This window comes from Lithobates pipiens, unplaced genomic scaffold (genome assembly GCF_037356315.1).
Source record: "Lithobates pipiens isolate NorthernLeopardFrog02 unplaced genomic scaffold, aLitPip1_a1.2 Scaffold_16, whole genome shotgun sequence".
NCBI lineage: Eukaryota > Metazoa > Chordata > Amphibia > Anura > Ranidae > Lithobates > Lithobates pipiens.
In genome coordinates this window covers 269,147,102-269,165,969 of record NW_027507748.1, presented here as the reverse complement: position 1 = coordinate 269,165,969, position 18,868 = coordinate 269,147,102, and the positions used below count along the sequence as shown (strand labels likewise).

Below are 18,868 nucleotides of genomic sequence, written 5' to 3'. Positions count from 1 at the left end.
AATCGTGCCTGGCTCAGGGCCAAATATTTGGTGCATGAGCTTCTTTGGCGTGACAGACGCACATAGGGAAGCCAATTTAAATCTCTAGAGGGAACCTGCGTTCCTACTAAGCCATGAGTAAACAGGGCTTTAAAGAACAACCCATCGGGCTCAAATCTAAAAATATATTTGCAAAGTAGCAGGACTGTGCAAGAGATTACTAATACTTTTCCAAGGAATGTTCGGATTTATGCTTTAATGCTGCCAGAATAATGGTATTGGTCACCAAGGTAGGAGCTGCATGTAACAGGTACACAGTGACGGGCTTAATTTCTTGATACAAGCCTTAAAGTCTGTGCTGTAAAATGTATTCCTACAGTGCATCCAAAAACAAACAAGCACACAATATATTCATTTGTCAAAGATAGTGATTTGTCTTTTTAAAGGATACGTTCACCTTTGGTAACATGTTACAACCATATTGAGGGTGTAACATGTAATCCTGTGCCTGCTGTCACAATTTAAAAATAGTGCGGACATGCAGAGCTATGCCCATATGGCCGCATCATTCATTCACAGCAATCTGTGAGTGAATGAACTACAACTACCATCTGTTATTGTGGCAGATGGCTTGTAGTTCTCAATGAACTGCGAGAGCACTGGTGAGGTCTCTCGTAGTTCATTGATCTCCCTGCACTCTAGTAACTGCCTGCCCATACAGGTAGACAGCTATACTGAAATTATGCAGGATCCCAATGACCTGTAGGCTCCAAAAATAACATCATTTGATACACTTTTTTTTACCTGCGAAAAAAAACAAATTTTTATTTTTTAAAAAGGTAAATCTCCAACACACAAGTTGTACCTGTTTATCTGCAGCACTCTCTCCTTTACAGCTGTTCAAAGTACACAGATCAAAGGCCATTTTCTCTACTCCAGAGGGTGGGGACAGGGATTTGAAGTCACAAACTGCACAGCATTGGAGCAAGGAGCTGATTGTAATTTGATGACTATGTGAAGGGAATGGACAACCCCCCTCCACACAGTCTCATAGGGAAACATGCATATACTTTATTATTTTTTCATTTCAGAGTTTTACGACCACTTATATATCTCCTGTTCCTGTGGTGTCTAAACACAAATCTAAATGGATCTGTGGATTTTGTATGCTAAAGTAACAAACACTGTAGCACTTACCTCACTTTTCTCCCCTTGCTAGCTTTGGTGTCTACTTTCTTCTTGATTTTGCTCCTAAGCTTCTGAATTGCAAGCCACTGTCTGTAAATGTATAAAGGACATATGAAGGTCTGACCATAATGCAACACTTCCCTTTGAAATATGTCAGTATATTAGTGGTCGCAGTTTTTACTTTAAACAGCATCAATTTCCTAAGACCATATGGTTAACATTCTAGACTTGTGCTACCGACTCTGGAAACAGTGCTCAGAAAGTAGTGCAACCGATAAAACTAGGGTTATATTTCAGGTCTGCACTCCAAGCCAATTTTATGTAAAAAAAAGATCTGCTTTACCGTTTAATAAACAACTCTCCCCAAGACTTCATTGCAAGCATCTTGGCTAACAATGCAGTCTCCTAACTGTTCTTTTGATACAAACAAGACATTGCACTTCATCAGACTGCCAAAAAAGGAGGGCCTAGTTCTAATGTGGCTCTATACAGCCTAAATCCATCTGTTTATAAGAACTTCCCTATGGATTGTATGTAAATTGAAACACACACTTGATTACCAACTATCAAGTCTCAGGCATGACCCTGGTCATTGGTAACATGGACTTTTATTCCAGGATCTCCAACCATGGATTTAAACTCTACATCAGCACACAAATTCAGGTTCTGCTAATCCATACCAAGGGGAACATTGCTGGCTCTTTTGGATATTCAATACATTTTTATTCCCACTCTACAAATGTGACAGACCAAAGCTGATCTAAACCTTAACCAGATAACATTATAGTAAGTATTGTATTTCAAACAGTTGCCATGTCTTTTTTTTTTTTTTTTTTTAAATGTTTTTCACCTTTTTATTATTTTAATGCATCTCAGGGCCGTTTATCACCTCCAGCCTTTTTTAGCTACTTCTTTCCATCCCCACTCCCTCCAGCATCAACTGCAAATCACTATAGTACATAACTGTTCTTAGCAATAATCTAAAACATGTTTTAAATAAACATATTATTTAAAATAAAAGTCACATATCACACAAAACAAATAAGGTTCTTGATGCATTTGCTATATCAGCAAGAGGAGGTCAAAAGTAAAAACTCTAAAGAACAGGATATTTCATTTACTGCATTTGATGTGTAAGATTAATAATGCATATCATAATAAAAAAAAACAAAAAAAACAAAAAAAACAAAAAAAAAACCTTGCAACTAGGAAGCAGTGTCTGTTTCACTAATAATTTACTTTCGTCCACAGAGATTTAGCAGTAGAGTTGAAGCTAGAGAGTTAAATAATAATTATGGAGATGATCAATGGTTAATCAATAAAGGGTATTACTACCTGCCCTGGAAAAGGGCAGGAGGTTTTAAAAGCTGCTTTAACATGTGAACCAAACATTATTACCAATACATATTTTAACGGATATAGCACAGCAGGTTAAAATGGAAAACCCATTATGATTTTGATAGGCCCAAGTGTGGGAATTGATGCTTTTGATTAACATTTTCAAGGATATTGATGCCTTTCTAGAAAAGCACTTGAATAAGTGAAAATTATTATAAAATGTGGGGAAAATTTGTATATTTACTTAATGTATTAAACCAAGCCTGCTGAAGAGACTTGAAAACTTGCAAGTTTAAGCTTTTTAATCAAACAGTGAAAATATACCACTTACCAAGAATGCTTAAGTTGTGGCATCTAAGACAGCAAAACACTACTAAGAGTTATCAACTCCATTTGAGTAGGCTATCTATATAACATTTGTTACTGGATCATCCACTTACTATTTAGCCAGTTTATCCGCTATGAACTTTTAAATCTATACACAAGGCAGGGTCAAGTTGCATTACCAGATTTCATCTGTAGATTCTCTTTTATGCAAACTATGGAATGACACCTTTCTGATCTTATAAAGGGCAGCCTTCAATGTTACGCTCTAACTTCAATTTCAACCGACATTATAGGTGCTAAAAAGTACCAGATAGGCAAATACTTCTTTATCTTTGATTCAAAATTCCCTTCTGTATGGAAATTCGTAAGCCCACTCAAAATATGTAACCTACCATGAAGATTAAATTATATCTACACAAAAGAATGGGGACATGTCTGCATATGCCTTTACTGCACAGCGTGAAATAGTAGGAAGAGGGGCACTGAAATAAGTTATTGCACGTGTAATGTTGGCCTAATGAAATTTCTTCTAAGAAATAATGGCTGTGACATCACTGGAAAACATTACCGACCATGATTAATGTCAAGAAGAATAGTTTTATCCAGTCTTTATGGCTCATGTAATTGTACTTGACCTCTGTACTGTCCTACATTTCCCCTCTCATCCGAGAAGACAGGGAAGCTAGCGTCAGACACAGAGTCAGATGTTAATACCTCTCACTTACCTGCCCATGGCTACTTGGTCATTGGGGTCTACAGAACTTGTCTTGCGCTCTATCAGCTCCCGCAGCAACTGTAAAAGATTGTAAGATATAACATTGTAAATAACACATGGTTTAGCTAATATGCCTGGAATATAGCAGTTATTTCTTGCAGTTCTAGGGCTAATAAATACAATCTACAGATTAGCAGGCCCTATATTATGAAAAGTAGAATTCAGATTTTTTTTTGTAACTGCTGAAATTCAGCACAGCAACAGTGGTGGCCTGAAATAAAAAAACATTAGATAATTAGATTGTAATTTGAACTATAAACAGGTCTGCACTCCAAGCCAATTTAAAGTAAAACCCTGCTTTTACCGTGCAACAAACAATTCTCCCCAAGGCTCCATTGCAGACATCATCGCTAATTTCAATGCAGCTTCTTAACTGTTCTTTTGATACAAACAGGATATTGCACTGGTGGACTCAAACATTTTGCTGTATACACCATCTACGTCCACTAGAGACTCTTCACTGATCCTCATTAGTCTTTCCTTTTTGTACATGGTATATGGTATATGGTAGTGACCACATACTAGTCAGTCAGTTATATATTAACTGATTAGAGTGCCTCGTTAATGTTTTATTTGCTACTCTTTTAGAGTTTTACATCTATTTTATATAAGGATATTGCACTTGCTTCATCAAACAGACTGCCAAAAAAAAGGAGACCGTGGCTCTCTAATAATATTGTTATACAATATAAAAAATATTAAAAAAACTGTGTTATAAACCATTTATCCCTAAAACATAAACAACAAGCAGCAATTCTTTTGTGTAACACAATCACAAACAGTAAATAGAAAATAAATAAGAATCGCGCTAAATAATAAATGTGAAGTCCGAAGGTGAATCCATATGGATTTTATTCATCTGTGAAAAAGTCGACAAGCAATGTGATAATGAAGCAATCTCTTTAATGGCAGTGACCATCATCCTTTAACAAAAACCACAGTGAATGTACCAGCTGTAGAAACTGCTTAGCAATTCCTTTAGACCCCTTATTATGGGGGGGGGGTACACCTGTGGCTTAAAAACACAGCCGTGGCCTTTTTCCACATTTCAGGGCTTCTACACACTTCCAATGTCACTCAGTGAGTTGGATAGGAGTTGGGCACCAAAAAGAGACCTTGCTTTCTTGAATGTTCCTACCCCAAGGTACTCAGACTCACTCATAGGTGAGTCTATGAGTACCTTGGGGCAGGAACATTCTAAGAAAGCAAGAGTGTGGAGCAGTTACAGAAAACAAACCTAAGAACAGAAATTATTTTATGCTATGCGGAGCCTTTGGCATATTTTTTAGCACTGATTATTGTAATAATGTCACTGGTTCCCAAAAAAGTGTGAAAAGTGTCAAGTTTCAGATTTGTCCACCGCAATGTTGCAGTCCTGCTAAAAATTGCTGATCGCTGCCATTACTAGTAAAAAATAAAAATGGCATAAAAATATACAATTTTTATGCAGACACGATAACTTTTGCGCAAACCAATCAATATACCATTATTGGTTTTTTTTTTCCAAAAATATGTAGAAGAGTACATATTGGCCTAAATTGATGGAGATTTGATTTTTCATTTTTTATTGGTTTTATAGCAGAGTAAGACAGACGACGTCCAGTCAGGATATCAAAACCACTTTGCCGCTGTCATTTTGCTATATGGCGGGCGGCAAGTGGTTAAATAAAAAAAAATAGAAAAATGTTTGGTTTTTGGTGTACTGTGGTGCATTGGCTGCCCATTTAAGATGAAACATTACAGCAATTTTGCTATAATGATTTCCTCTAGGCATGCACCGAAATTTGGGCTGCCGAAATATATCGGCTGAAAATGGCCTTTTCGCCAATTTGCCGAAAGACAATTCACACCGATAATGGCGCTGAAAATGGGGCGGGGCCTGCTAGGCAGGTGGCTGTATATGGAGCCTCAGCTGATGTGTAAATTGGCTGTGCAGCACAGTCACGCTGTTTACTGTGAAAGTGAAAAGCAAGGGAGAGATGTCTAGCACAGTGTGTGCAGTGTGTGCTGTGCTCTCTGCCTCCCCCTACAGTGCGGTACCCGGCATGGAGATTGAAGTTACAGAGCTAGCGCTGCATATTTTTAAAAAGGCAATCTATACATGTTTGTGTGCATGTGTGCGCATGTTTATATGTGTTTTATATGTGTATGTTTATATGCACTGATGAGGCACAGGCAGGCTGCATGACGGGCACCGGTAGGCTGCTGGGCACAGTGAGGCTGCATTGATCTCCTGTACCATGTCCGCAGTCTCAGACCATCTCCTGTACCACGTTCCCGGTCTCTGACCATCTCCTGTACCACGTTCCCAGTCTCTGACCATCTCCTGTACCACGTTCCCAGTCTCTGACCATCTCCTGTACCACGTTCCCAGTCTCTGACCATCTCCTGTACCACGTTCCCAGTCTCTGACCATCTCCTGTACCACGGTCCCAGTCTCTGACCATCTCCTGTACCACGGTCCCAGTCTCTGACCATCTCCTGTACCACGGTCCCAGTCTCTGACCATCTCCTGTACCACGGTCCCAGTCTCTGACCATCTCCTGTACCACGGTCCCAGTCTCTGACCATCTCCTGTACCACGGTCCCAGTCTCTGACCATCTCCTGTACCACGGTCCCAGTCTCTGACCATCTCCTGTACCACGGTCCCAGTCTCTGACCATCTCCTGTACCACGGTCCCAGTCTCTGACCATCTCCTCTACCACGTTCCCAGTCTCTGACCATCTCCTGTACCACGTTCCCAGTCTCTGAACATCTCCTGTACCACGTTGCCAGTCTCTGACCATCTCCTGTACCACGTTCCCAGTCTCTGAACATCTCCTGTACCACGTTGCCAGTCTCTGAACATCTCCTGTACCACGTTCCCAGTCTCTGAACATCTCCTGTACCACGTTCCCAGTCTCTGAACATCTCCTGTACCACGTTCCCAGTCTCTGAACATCTCCTGTACCACGTTCCCAGTCTCTGAACATCTCCTGTACCACGTTCCCAGTCTCTGAACATCTCCTGTACCACGTTCCCAGTCTCTGAACATCTCCTGTACCACGTTCCCAGTCTCTGAACATCTCCTGTACCACGTTCCCAGTCTCTGAACATCTCCTGTACCACGTTCCCAGTCTCTGAACATCTCCTGTACCACGTTCCCAGTCTCTGAACATCTCCTGTACCACGTTCCCAGTCTCTGAACATCTCCTGTACCACGTTCCCAGTCTCTGAACATCTCCTGTACCACGTTCCCAGTCTCTGAACATCTCCTGTACCACGTTCCCAGTCTCTGAACATCTCCTGTACCACGTTCCCAGTCTCTGAACATCTCCTGTACCACGTTCCCAGTCTCTGAACATCTCCTGTACCACGTTCCCAGTCTCTGAACATCTCCTGTACCACGTTCCCAGTCTCTGAACATCTCCTGTACCACGTTCCCAGTCTCTGAACATCTCCTGTACCACGTTCCCAGTCTCTGAACATCTCCTGCACCACGTTCCCAGTCTCTGAACATCTCCTGTACCACGTTCCCAGTCTCTGAACATCTCCTGTACCACGTTCCCAGTCTCTGAACATCTCCTGTACCACGTTCCCAGTCTCTGAACATCTCCTGTACCATGTTCCCAGTCTCTGAACATCTCCTGTAATATGTCTGCAGTCTCCTGTATAATTTTTTTTTTGTTTTAAAACAGTCACTTTTGGTATCGGTTTTCAGAAGAGTGTATTTTTCATTTTCTGTATCGGTTACTGCACCAATAAACCCATTCGTGCCTCCCTAGTTTCCTCCCTAGTAATTTCACTATTTTCTTTAAAAAAAAAAATTATACTAGATTAAGAGCGTAAACAATTTTTAGGATGAAAACACAAAACTACATTTCAATAAGTCACAAAAATTGGAGAAATCTGAATTTTACTGCACAGATTTGAAGAAAATGAAAAGCAGAACAAGATATATAACTAAATATTGGCAAAATTGAAAAAGCACAATTTTTTTTTAACATTTTTTCCTATAGTAGCCACAATTGAAAATTACTTTCAAACTTGGTACAGGAACAACTATACAAAATTCTACCGCTGGCTTCTAACAAACATTTCTAAATTGTACTTCTTAGGGCGCAGTACTGACAGAGGACATGTACAGAATTGCTCGATGCAGTGTTTCTAAGCAAACTGTTCTATATTCAGCCACACTAGCAAACATGACACAAAAATTAATTGCATTATACCAGAGATAAGAAACAAGCTCAATGTTCTGGTCATGACCACCAGAAATGAACAGGGCCGTGCCCAGCAATATATTTTATGGACAAAACTATTCTCTCATGGGTGTGCAAAATAAATAGCATAAAATGATTTAAATATTTATGGTTGTAAAACTTAAGCCTTTTCTTCCTCCTCTATTACACATTTATTTTATTCTCTTAGTCATTAGGGCACTAAACAGTAATAGTTGTGTTGAACAAGTTTCATCCTTTATTTTATCCGATATACAGAACAGGTCCAGCTCAGAATGATCACATTTATATGGTGGGTAGTTAACTGAATGCTTATTTAATAACAATTATCAAAATAAAGTCAGTCATGGATATCCTATCAGGTGAATTTACCTAAATCCATTTTATAACATAACTGCAAATATTTCTAAACAGGGTTGACCCCTTCTCATTATTGGGAATCTGGTATAGAACTATGAGTGCATGTATAATTAAAGCTGAAGCTTAATCTGATTATATTTTGACTCTAAGTTATTTAACTGTATGAATAAAACCTTTCCAGTTTTACTACATACCCTATTTTAGGCCCAGTGATTATCACTGGGTCTCTGTGTTCTCTATGCAATACCGGGAGATCATTGCTGTTGGGAAGGGATAGCAAGCTGCTGTACACAAATGTCAATTAGGACAAGCAGTTGTGTCCGTACAGCCGCTACATTCCCATATACTTACAAGGGGTGCCTGCACCCAGCATCTGGCGGCTCAAGTCGCACAAACTCATAGCCCATTCATAGTCTGCATGCCTCAGTACCCATGAATGAGGCCTTAGAGTACAGCGTTAGTGCAGAGAAGTAACTTGCAATATTGCAACTGCAAGACATTAGGATTGATTTAATAGAGACTGTTTACTTAGTAAAGCAAACATGATGATGCTGTGTTCACTTCAAATCAATCTATCCTATCATGTGCGCCCATTTTTTTTCCCTCAGCACATGATTGGGTAAGTCAAACCCAGGTTCACCATAGTCGCCATCATTTCCTTGTACAGTGTAAACGAACCTATACTCCTTTAACCCCTTCAAAACCAAGCACTTTTACCCCCTTCCTGCCCAGGCCAAATTTTCAATGGTCGCACTTTGAATTACAATTGCGCGGTCATACAACACTGTACCCATATGACTTTTTTTTTCACACAAATAGAGCTTTTTTTGGTGGTATTTGATCTCCACTGTTTTTTTTTCCTTTGTAAGCAAACAAAAAAAGGCCCAATTTAAAAAAATAAAAATAAATTTTTCTTTGTTTCTGTTATAACATTTTGCAAAGAAATAATCTCTCTCTTCATAAATTTGTATTCTACTACATTTCCTTGGTGAAATTAACCCAAATCAGTGTTTATTATTTAGCCTGCAGGAAAGTTCCACAAATATCTAATTTCTTGAGGCACAAAAATGCCAGAACAGTGCAAATCCCCATCAAATGTCTACTTTTTGGAAAGTAGACAGTTTGAGGTATTTAGTAAGAGGCATGGCACTTTTTTTTATGAAGCTGTAATTTTTTTTGTCCCATTTTTTGGAAAATGAAGAAAAAAAAATGTTTATTCACATCTTTAAAAAAAAATAAAAATAAAATCATAACTGGTGTGGTGGTGACCAGGGACACTGACTGGTGACTGCATGTCAAATTTGCTGCAAGATCACTTTTATTGGTAGCAGGAGAGGGCCCCCCCCCCCCGCCGCTATCCGGTGCCCTCTGCCGCTTACCGGAGCCGTCGGCAGGAGATGAGTGAGGGGAAGATGGCCCCCACCCATCTCCATACCATAGCAGGGCGAATGCAATGTCAAAACGTCACTTCCACCCATACTTTTTAAAGGCACCTTTTTTTTTGCATTCAAGTCCAAATATAAGATCTGAGATCTTTTTGACCCCAGATCTAATATTTAAGGAGGTCCCGTCATGCTTTTTTTCTATTACAAGGGATGTTGACATCCCTTGTAATAGGAATAAAAGTTAAATTTTTTTTTTTAAACAATGTAAAAATAAAAAGGTAACAAATACGTTTTTTTGTTTTTTTTAAAATGCGCCCTGCACCCCCCCCCCCCCAAGCCCGCATATGAAAACTGTGTTTAAACCACACATGTGAGGTATTGCCGCGATCGGTAGAGTGAGAGTAATAATTCTAGCCATAGACCCCCCTCTGTAACACCAAATATGCAACCGGTAGAATTTTTTAAATGTCGCCTATGAAGATTTTTAAGGATAAAAGTTTGTCGCCATTTCACGAGTGGGCGCAATTTTGAAGTATGACATGTTGGGTATCAATTGTATTAATTTACTCAGAGTAATATCTTTCACAATATGGGCTAACGTTACTGTTGTCTTATTTTTTAATTAAAAAATGTGTGTTTCTTTCAAAAATAAAAGTGCGACCGATGCTTAAATACGGTGTGACAAAAAGTATTGCAACGACTGCCATTATCTAGGCTGTTAGAAAAAAAATGTATAATGTTATTCTCTAGGCTGTTAGAAAAAAAATGTATAATGTTTGGGGGTTCTAAGAAATTTTTTAGCAAAAAAAAAATGAGAGGCCCAGTCTTTAAGTGGTTAATGAATTGCTTATTTTTCTGTTATTAGAAATTATATTAAGCTGAAGGGGGAGCAACATTTTAGGCGTGGCATTAATTTAACAGCCAAACCGATAGCAATACACTGGGAAACAGTTAAGTCTTTGAAACAATGTGTAACCTGCTTTTAACTCTTTTGCTACCACTCTTATAAGTCTAACAGCGGAACAGAATGGCTCAGTAAGTCTTATGTAAGCTGCTTTCTTTCCTGCTATAAGCTCATTGTTGCTTCAGTGATTATGAACCCATAGCAAAAGGGACCCTAGACTCCAAAGATTAATGAATAGCTGTCAGCTGCTGTTCGCAGCCATTCATTAAAAATCTGCACACTCTAGTGTTCAGTAACTGAAGAGATAGTATACATGAATGGCATGTTTACCATCTCTTTAATTTGTGAATGAACATTGAAGCGCTCCATCCTGAGCAAGTCTGTGTTCAAGTGTTTGCGTGAGTGGGGCTGCAGAGACAAACTTTGCGCTTTCAATCTCTTTCACCATCTCAAAAGTAAAATATCAGGAGTCCAATTTCCCCTAAAGCCCCACTGGTGTATAAAAAAAAAAAAAAAAAAAAAGAAAGAAAAGGATTTGCAATTATCATTTGCTGTTTTGGCTTAGGAAAAGTTGAAGCCTGTCGAGGGCGCTGAGGTGTTCTGCATTTTGAGGAGGTAGAATCCCCAATAGGGGGGTTTTGGAACCTCTTTCGCTGTGGATGGAGGACTTTTACGTCTGTGACATCTCTGATGAATTCAGCGCATGTGAACCGAAATCAGTGCCATTCTGCACATAACTTGTTCTAGGGTATCCCCACAAAAGGGAGAGGCAGAACGTAACTGCATTAATTTCTCAGCCAAAGTATGGTCCTGGAATACAGGATCGCCTTTGTTGTTTATTGTCCCAGTGCACTGATGGCGAACTTTGGCACCCCAGATGTTTTGGAACTACATTTCCCATGATGCTTAACTACACTGCAGAGTGCAGGAGCATCATGGGAAATGTAGTTCCAAGACATCTGAGGTGCCAAGGTTTGCCATCACTGTCCTAGTGCAATTAGCATCAGTTCGACAAATAGAAATTGTAGCAAAAGCTGGTTGCAGAGCTGGGCCTGTGAGAGTATAGGAAGCGTTTCAAACTTTCTGTCAAGAACAGTCTTTGAAAGAAGGAACATCTTCTATAGGTTTTGCAAGAGGTTTGTTTAAAATTCTGGAAAATGCCACTTTTTTGTGAACTCTTTCTACAGGATAGAGTTCGGCAATGATTCTTGGAGAAGTGAAAATCTCTTCCAGATAGAATATGCAATCTGTGAAGATTGGATGAATTTGTTAATGGATGGGAGGAGATGTCTTTTTAGACTTAGCAGATCTCTAAATATCCAAAGAGGTCTGGCAATGTTGAGGCTTTTGCACACAGCAAAAGTAAGCATATCAACATAGGAAAGCAGATTGTGTGAAGCTGTAACATCAGAAAAAATCTTCTGTGGCCTCCTCTAACACCGTTTTTATGTCCTCTTCATTACCCTCTATATCTACCAATTCTAGAGTATGAATATTGGGATTTGACTTAGTAGAGATGGTGGGGGTGTAGAAGGAGCCTGGCACTTTTGAGCCTCGGACAATGATGGCTGTAGTCATTATTTGTCTGGGTAGTGGCGACTTAGTTGAAGAAAAGTCTTGCTTAGTTGGGAACAGTGACAGTTACAGGGTGATATTTTTACCTGTCAATGTGGCTGGTTCCTATATAGTTAAGCTACTTAAAGTGTCTGTAAAGCCTTGCTTTATTTTTTTCTTAAAATAACAAATATGTTATAATAATAAAAAATAATTATAAAACACATCAAGTACTGTTTTTATATATCCTGTCTAAACTAAGACATTTTACATCATATCCATATCTATTTCCATCAGATATATATACCCAGAGGGTAAACAAATGTACATTAATGCTTGATATACAGAAAAAAGGGGGGTACAGTAGACAGGGTATTAATTACAGAACTGATCTTAAATATACTCTGGCGTAATCTCTTGAGTTCAATTGCCTGTGCACAGCGGTCCCATTTCCCGACTGGAGGAAGACACCCGAGGGGCTAGATGGTCCCCCTCTAAACTTTGAGCCATCGAAATAAGCTTACCTACTCCTCGCCCCATTGGAGAGGCTACAGGAATTGAGGAACTCGGCAATTGAACTCAAGAGATTACGGTGCAAAATCATCTTCCTTTGCTGCTCTATACCAGAAATATTTGAAGCCTCTATGCTAATCGCAGGCTCTTATATATATATATAAAAGTATGCCGTCGATGCAAAAATCGCCCCATCTACCTAGAGAAATTCTTCCTTAATTGTCTTCTTTGTCCCCCTGCACATTTTTCTTGGCATACTCCCATTAAGAAATAGAATTGATAAAGCTCCTGAGGAAGCGTTGGTAAGAACGCGAAACATGTAGAGCGCCAGAGTATATTTAAGATCAGTTTTGTAATTAATGCCCTGTCTACTGTACCCCCCTTTTTTCTGTATATCAAGCATTAATGTACATTTGTTTACCCTCTGGGTATATATATCTGATGGAAATAGATATGGATATGATGTAAAATGTGTTCGTTTAGACAGGATATATAAAAACAGTACTTGATGTGTTTTATAATTATTTTTTATTTTTATAAATAATTTTTTTTACGTTTAATATATATTTTTTTCTGTTTATTTTTCTATGTTATATATTTAATTATATTAGTATGCCTAAAAATTCCAATACAACCAACAATTTTTTCTGAGGTTTTTTGTGTTTCCCCCTTCTCCGTCTTCTTTTTCCCTTGTTTTATTTCAATTATTCAAAAGGATGTGGCATTTGGAATTTTTATTTTTCAGTGTATCCACAGAACCACCCTGTGTTAGATACACACTATTTTTTATTGTTAAATATGTTATAATTACCTGCTCTGTGCTCTCAAGCCTCTTATTCTGGGATCCCCTGCCAGCGATACTGGCTCCAACTACCCCTCCAAGCAAGCCCCCCCCCCCCCGCTTAGTGCCCCAATACCAAGCCACTTGCTAAGGGGCACTCGTGTGTGCTCGCTCCTGAGCCCCGCCCGAGTGTCTAAGACACACAAAGCTGGGCTCAGGCTCGCCCCTGCTCCCTTGTCATTGGCTTTGTTTGACAGCAGTGGGAGCCAATCAGGAGTGAGAGACTTGGGAGTGCCTCAGCTCATGCACATCACTGGAATTATATAGTGTGCAGATATGTGAGGTGGGGGATGGGGGGACCTGCATGCAGGTGTTTTTTTTTTTTTTTACCTTATTGCAAACCTGCTGCCTTTACAAACACTTTAAACTAAAAGTGATTTCTCCATTAGGGAGAAGAGGTCCTTCATCTTGGGGTCATTAGCAAAAAACAGAGGTCTCATAGAGTCAAGTATGGTTATAGGGGAACACCCAGGGGGCATGTCCTCAAAATCTTTGCCAGTGTCCATTTACCTGACAGTAACAGCCTATAGTCGAGGGTCTATGAATATCAAGCAAATATCAAGGTATGTTATTAATAAGCAGCACCATCTTTTTATTCTACGGGTCCTGTGACATTAGAATAATTTTTCAGAGAATATGAATGTCAACACAAAAAACATTTTTCACTCATGGTTAGCGTTTGTTATCAATCAGCTGTGTTTACTCTTTTTAAATCATAATGACAACACAAACTACCCAAATGACCCCAATCAAAAGTTTACATACCCCAGTTCTTAATACTGTGTATTGCCCCGTTTAACATCAATGATAGCTTGAAATCTTTTGTGATATTTGTGGATAAGGCTCTTTATCTTCTCAGAGAGTAAAGCTGCCCATTCCCCTTGGCAAAAAGCCTCCAGTTCCTGTAAATTCAGTGGCTCAATGATATTGAGGTCAGGAGACTCCAGAACCTTCACTTTATTCTGCTGCAGCCAATGACAGGTCGACTTTGTCTTGTGTTTTTGATCATTGTCATGTTGGAATGCCCAACATCCAATGCGCAGCTTTCTAGCTGATGAATGCAAATGTTCTTCCAATATTTGATAACATACTGCATTCATCTTGAATCAATTTTGACCAAATTTACTGTGTCTTGTAGCTCACACATCCCCAAAACATCAGCGATCCACCTCTGTTTTTCACAGTAGGAATGGTGTACCTTTCATCACAGGCCAGGTTTACCCCTCTCCAAATGTAGTGTTTATGGTTGTGGGCAAAAAGCTAAATTTTGGTCTTATCACTCCAAATGACTTTGTGCCAGAGGGTTTGAGGCTCGTCTCTGCTTTTTGGCATTTGTGTAGTGATGTCTTTCTTCTGGCGACCCGACCATGCAGCCCATCTTTCTTCAAGTGCTCCTTATTGTGCATCTTGAAGCAGGCACGCTACATATTTTCTGAGAGTCCTGCATTTCATCTGAAGTTATTTGTGGGTTTTTCTTTGCATCCCAAACAATTTTCCTGGCTGTTTTGGCTGAAATTTGAGTTGGTCTACCTGACCGTGTTTTGGTTTCAACAGAACCCCATCATTACCCACTTCTTGATTAGTGTTTGAACACTGCTGATTGGCATGCTCAACTCCTTGGATATCTTTTTACATCCATTTCCTGTTTTATACAGTTCTACTACCTTTTCATGCAGATACCTGACAATTCTTTTGCTCTCCCCATTTAGAATCCAGAAATGTCAGCACAGCACTGGATGAAAGATGCAAAGGTCTGTCAGCAGTCCAGAAACTCATTGACCTTTTTATATATATATATATATATATATATATATATATATATATACACATATACACACACACACAGAGACTACAAGCAAACAGATCACAGGTGAGGATGGTTACCTTTAATAGCCATTCAAACCCTTTGTGTCAATTTGTGTGCAAGTTATCAGGCCAAAATCACCAGGGTATGTAAACTTTTGAACAGGGTAATTTGGGTAGTTTGTGTTGTCATTATGATTTAATAAGTGTAAACACAGTTGATTGATAAAAAATGGCTTTAACCAAACACTAAAAATGAGTGAAAGAAATGTTTTTGTGTTATTCATATTCTCTGAAAAATGGCCAAGAAATCAAATTCTGGCAGGGTACGTAAACTTAAGAGCATAACTCTACATAAATTATATAACTAAAGGTTTGTTGGGCAATGTATTTTCTTATCTTTTTGCTGATGACACAAAGGTGTGTAATAGGGTTGATATCTCAGGAGGTGTCTAACATGAAACATGATTAAATAAAAATATATAAAAAAAAAAATTCTTCCTCAGTTTAGGCCGACACGTATTCTAACATATTTTTGGTAAAAAAAACGAAAAAATGGTAAAAAAACAAAAATGCAATAAGTGTTTATTGATTGGTTAGCACAAAAGTTATAGCGTCTACAAAATAAGGGATAGCTTTATGTCATTTTTATAAATTTTTTTGTTACTAGTAATGGCGGCGATCAGCGATATTTATCGTGACTGCGACATTATGGACGGACAGATCGGACACTTTTGTTGCGGTTTTGGGAGCATTCACATCTATATGCCTGCCCGCAAACCGTTTCTTAAAGGGCAACGTACAGGTACGTTAATCTGCCTGTACATGCCCTTCTGCTGGTGTGAGCTGGTCAGCAAGCGGTTAAATACATTAATGAATGAGGTTCAGGAGAGCAGTTTTTTAAAAATTAAATCAAATTCAAGAACACAGGGACACAACCTCAAACTAACTGGAGGAAAGTTCAAAACTAGCCTTCAAAAGTATTATTTTGCTGAAAGGGTAGTTGCTGCTTGGAATAAACTAGAAGCAGATGTAGTGATACAGTCAACAGTAAATGGCTTCAAACATGCTTGGGACAAACAGATCTATAGTCAGACAATTAAGTTAACAAAAAATAAATAAAAATTCATGGACTTGATGGACTACTCACCTCCATTAAATGTAACCATATTGCTACACTTAGGAGGTGCCCTTCTTCTCTTTTATACCCAGTTTTGACATGACACTACTCGTATTGCAAGACATCACTCCTTGATCAAGTTAAAACTTATAAAAAAAAGTTAGCTTGTCTTGTAAGGCCGCGTACACACGCGGGGACTGTTCGGCCAACTTTGTCCGTCAAACAGTTTCGGCAAACAGTCCGCTCAAAATTAGCATGGACGGACATGGCCACACACGACGGACGAACAGTTTGCTGAAACCGCGCGCGATGACGTGAACGGCACGTACGACGGGACGAAAAATACGACGTCCTATACACTGCATTATAACTTTCGGCGTGTAAATCCTTTCTGAGCATGCGCGGAACTTAGTTTGCCGAACAAGCCTACACACGAGGGGACTGTTCGCTGAAACAAAGTTTCAGCAGACAGTTTTTCGGAATTTCCGAAAAACCTTGTTCAGCGGACTGTTCGCTGAAACTGTCCGCTGAAAGCCCACACACCGGCGGACTGTCCGCCGAAACACTGTTCAGCGGACAAAGTTGGCCGAACAGTCCCCGCGTGTGTACGCGGCCTTAAACACTTGCAGACCAAGTTACTCACAATCCAAAGTTTGAATGTACTAATTTTTTCATGCTCCTACCAGATGCACACTGTACAGCCCACAGGGAGCCCCACAACCAACACCAAAAAGTATTTTTAGCAGTTCCATTACCACTTTTGTTCATGTGCTGAAATATGGATGGAATGTTTTAAACACATGCACAGAGGTAAGGGACATACAGTATACGGTAAAATGTCTACCACTTTTTAATTTACTGTTTTTTACAATCAAATACTGGCAGCAACCTTTTAACTACCTAACGACAATGTTATAACCAAATGACGGCTACAGCAACGCTGGGAGGGCATACATTGATGTCCTCCCAGAATCTTTCTCCCACGTGCCCCCTGGGGTGCGCACCCGGGGACATCCGTGATCCTCACGGATCATGGTAAATGACCGCTGACAGAGGACGTTTACCACGTGATCGCTCCGTCAAACATCCAGTTCCTCTCTCCCCTCTCTGTACAGATCGGTACAGAGGTGGAGAGGGGAGAGATCAGATGCTGCTGCAGAGCTGTGAGCTTTATGTGTAGTGCCCACAGCGCTGATTTGTGCCCACTCCAGCCATTCAGCCAGCCATCCATCCCTCCATACTCAGTGATACTCATCCATCCATACATACTCAGCCATCCATACTCCGCAATACTCATCCATCCATCCTCAGCCATCCATCCTCAGCCATCCATACCTAGCCATCAATCCATACTCAGCAATACTCATCCATACATACTCAGCAATACTCATCCATCCATACTCAGCAATACTCATCCATCCATACTCCGCAATACTCATCCATCCATACTCCGCAATACTCATCCATCCATCCCTAATCAGCAATACAAATCCATACTCATCCATCCATACTGTGCCATTCCCATGCATGGCTCATCCATCCCACTAGAGTGCCTCACAAAAGTGTAATAGGTAGTTAGATAGTAAGTCAGTTAGAGTTAACATTTATGCCCCTAGAGCGCCTGATGGTGCTCCCTGCATTTTGGACCTCTCTATGTGGCTAGGCTGTGTAAAAGTCTCCCACATATGGTATTGCCATACTCAGGAGGCGTAGGAAAATCTATTTTGGGGTGTAATTTTTGGTATGTACATGCTATGTGTTAGAAATATTGTATAAATGGACAACTTTGTGTAAAGAAAAATAAATGCGTTTTCATTTTCTTTACACATTTTCCAGAAACTTGTAGAAAAAAAATGACTTGAGAAAAAAAAAAATTATCTTCAAAAGACTCATTATGCCTCAGAGATTATACGTTGGGGGTGTTTTCTTTCTAAAATGGGGTCATTTTTGGGGCGTTTCCATTGTCCTCGTGCTCCAGGGCCTTCAAAAGTATATGAGGTAGTCAAGAAATGATAGGTTTAATTTATGCTTCAAGAATGCCTGACGGTGCTCCCTGCATGTGGCCACGCTGTATAAAAGTCTCACACATGTGGTATCGCCATAATCAGGAGTAGTATAATGTGTTTTGGGGTGTAATGTGTGCTATGCATATGCTGTGTGTGAGAAATAACCTGCTAATATAACAATTTTGTGGGAAAAAAAATTTAAAATCTTGAGATTGCAAAGAATTGTGGGAAAAAATGACAACTTCAAAAAACTCACCATGCTTCTTACTAAATACCTTGCAATGTCTACTTTCCAAAAAAGGGGTCATTTAGGGGATATTTGTACTTTCCTGGCTTGTTAGGGTCTCAAGAAATTAGATCAGTACATCAGGTGAGATCAATTTTCAGAGATTGGCACCACAGCTTGTGGACTCTAACTTTCACAAAGACCAAATAATATACACCGATTTGGGTTATTTTTTTACCAAAAAAAATGTAGCAGTATACATTTTGGGCAAAATGTATGAATAAAAATTACAAATTTGCAAAATTTTATAATGAAAACTAAGAAAAA

At 39.5% G+C, this 18,868-nt stretch overlaps 1 protein-coding gene across 1 annotated transcript in view; it reads right to left on the bottom strand.

Annotated features, from left to right (window-relative positions):
* Positions 1 to 18,868, bottom strand: part of AATF (apoptosis antagonizing transcription factor) — a 218,312-nt gene that overhangs the window by 87,210 nt on the left and 112,234 nt on the right. Inside the window, exons 9-10 of the mRNA XM_077481392.1 lie at positions 3,558 to 3,625; positions 1,177 to 1,257 (exon numbers count right to left, since the gene is read on the bottom strand). Of these exons, the coding sequence (XP_077337518.1) occupies positions 1,177 to 1,257; positions 3,558 to 3,625 (149 nt within the window). The remainder of the gene's footprint in view (positions 1 to 1,176; positions 1,258 to 3,557; positions 3,626 to 18,868) is intronic.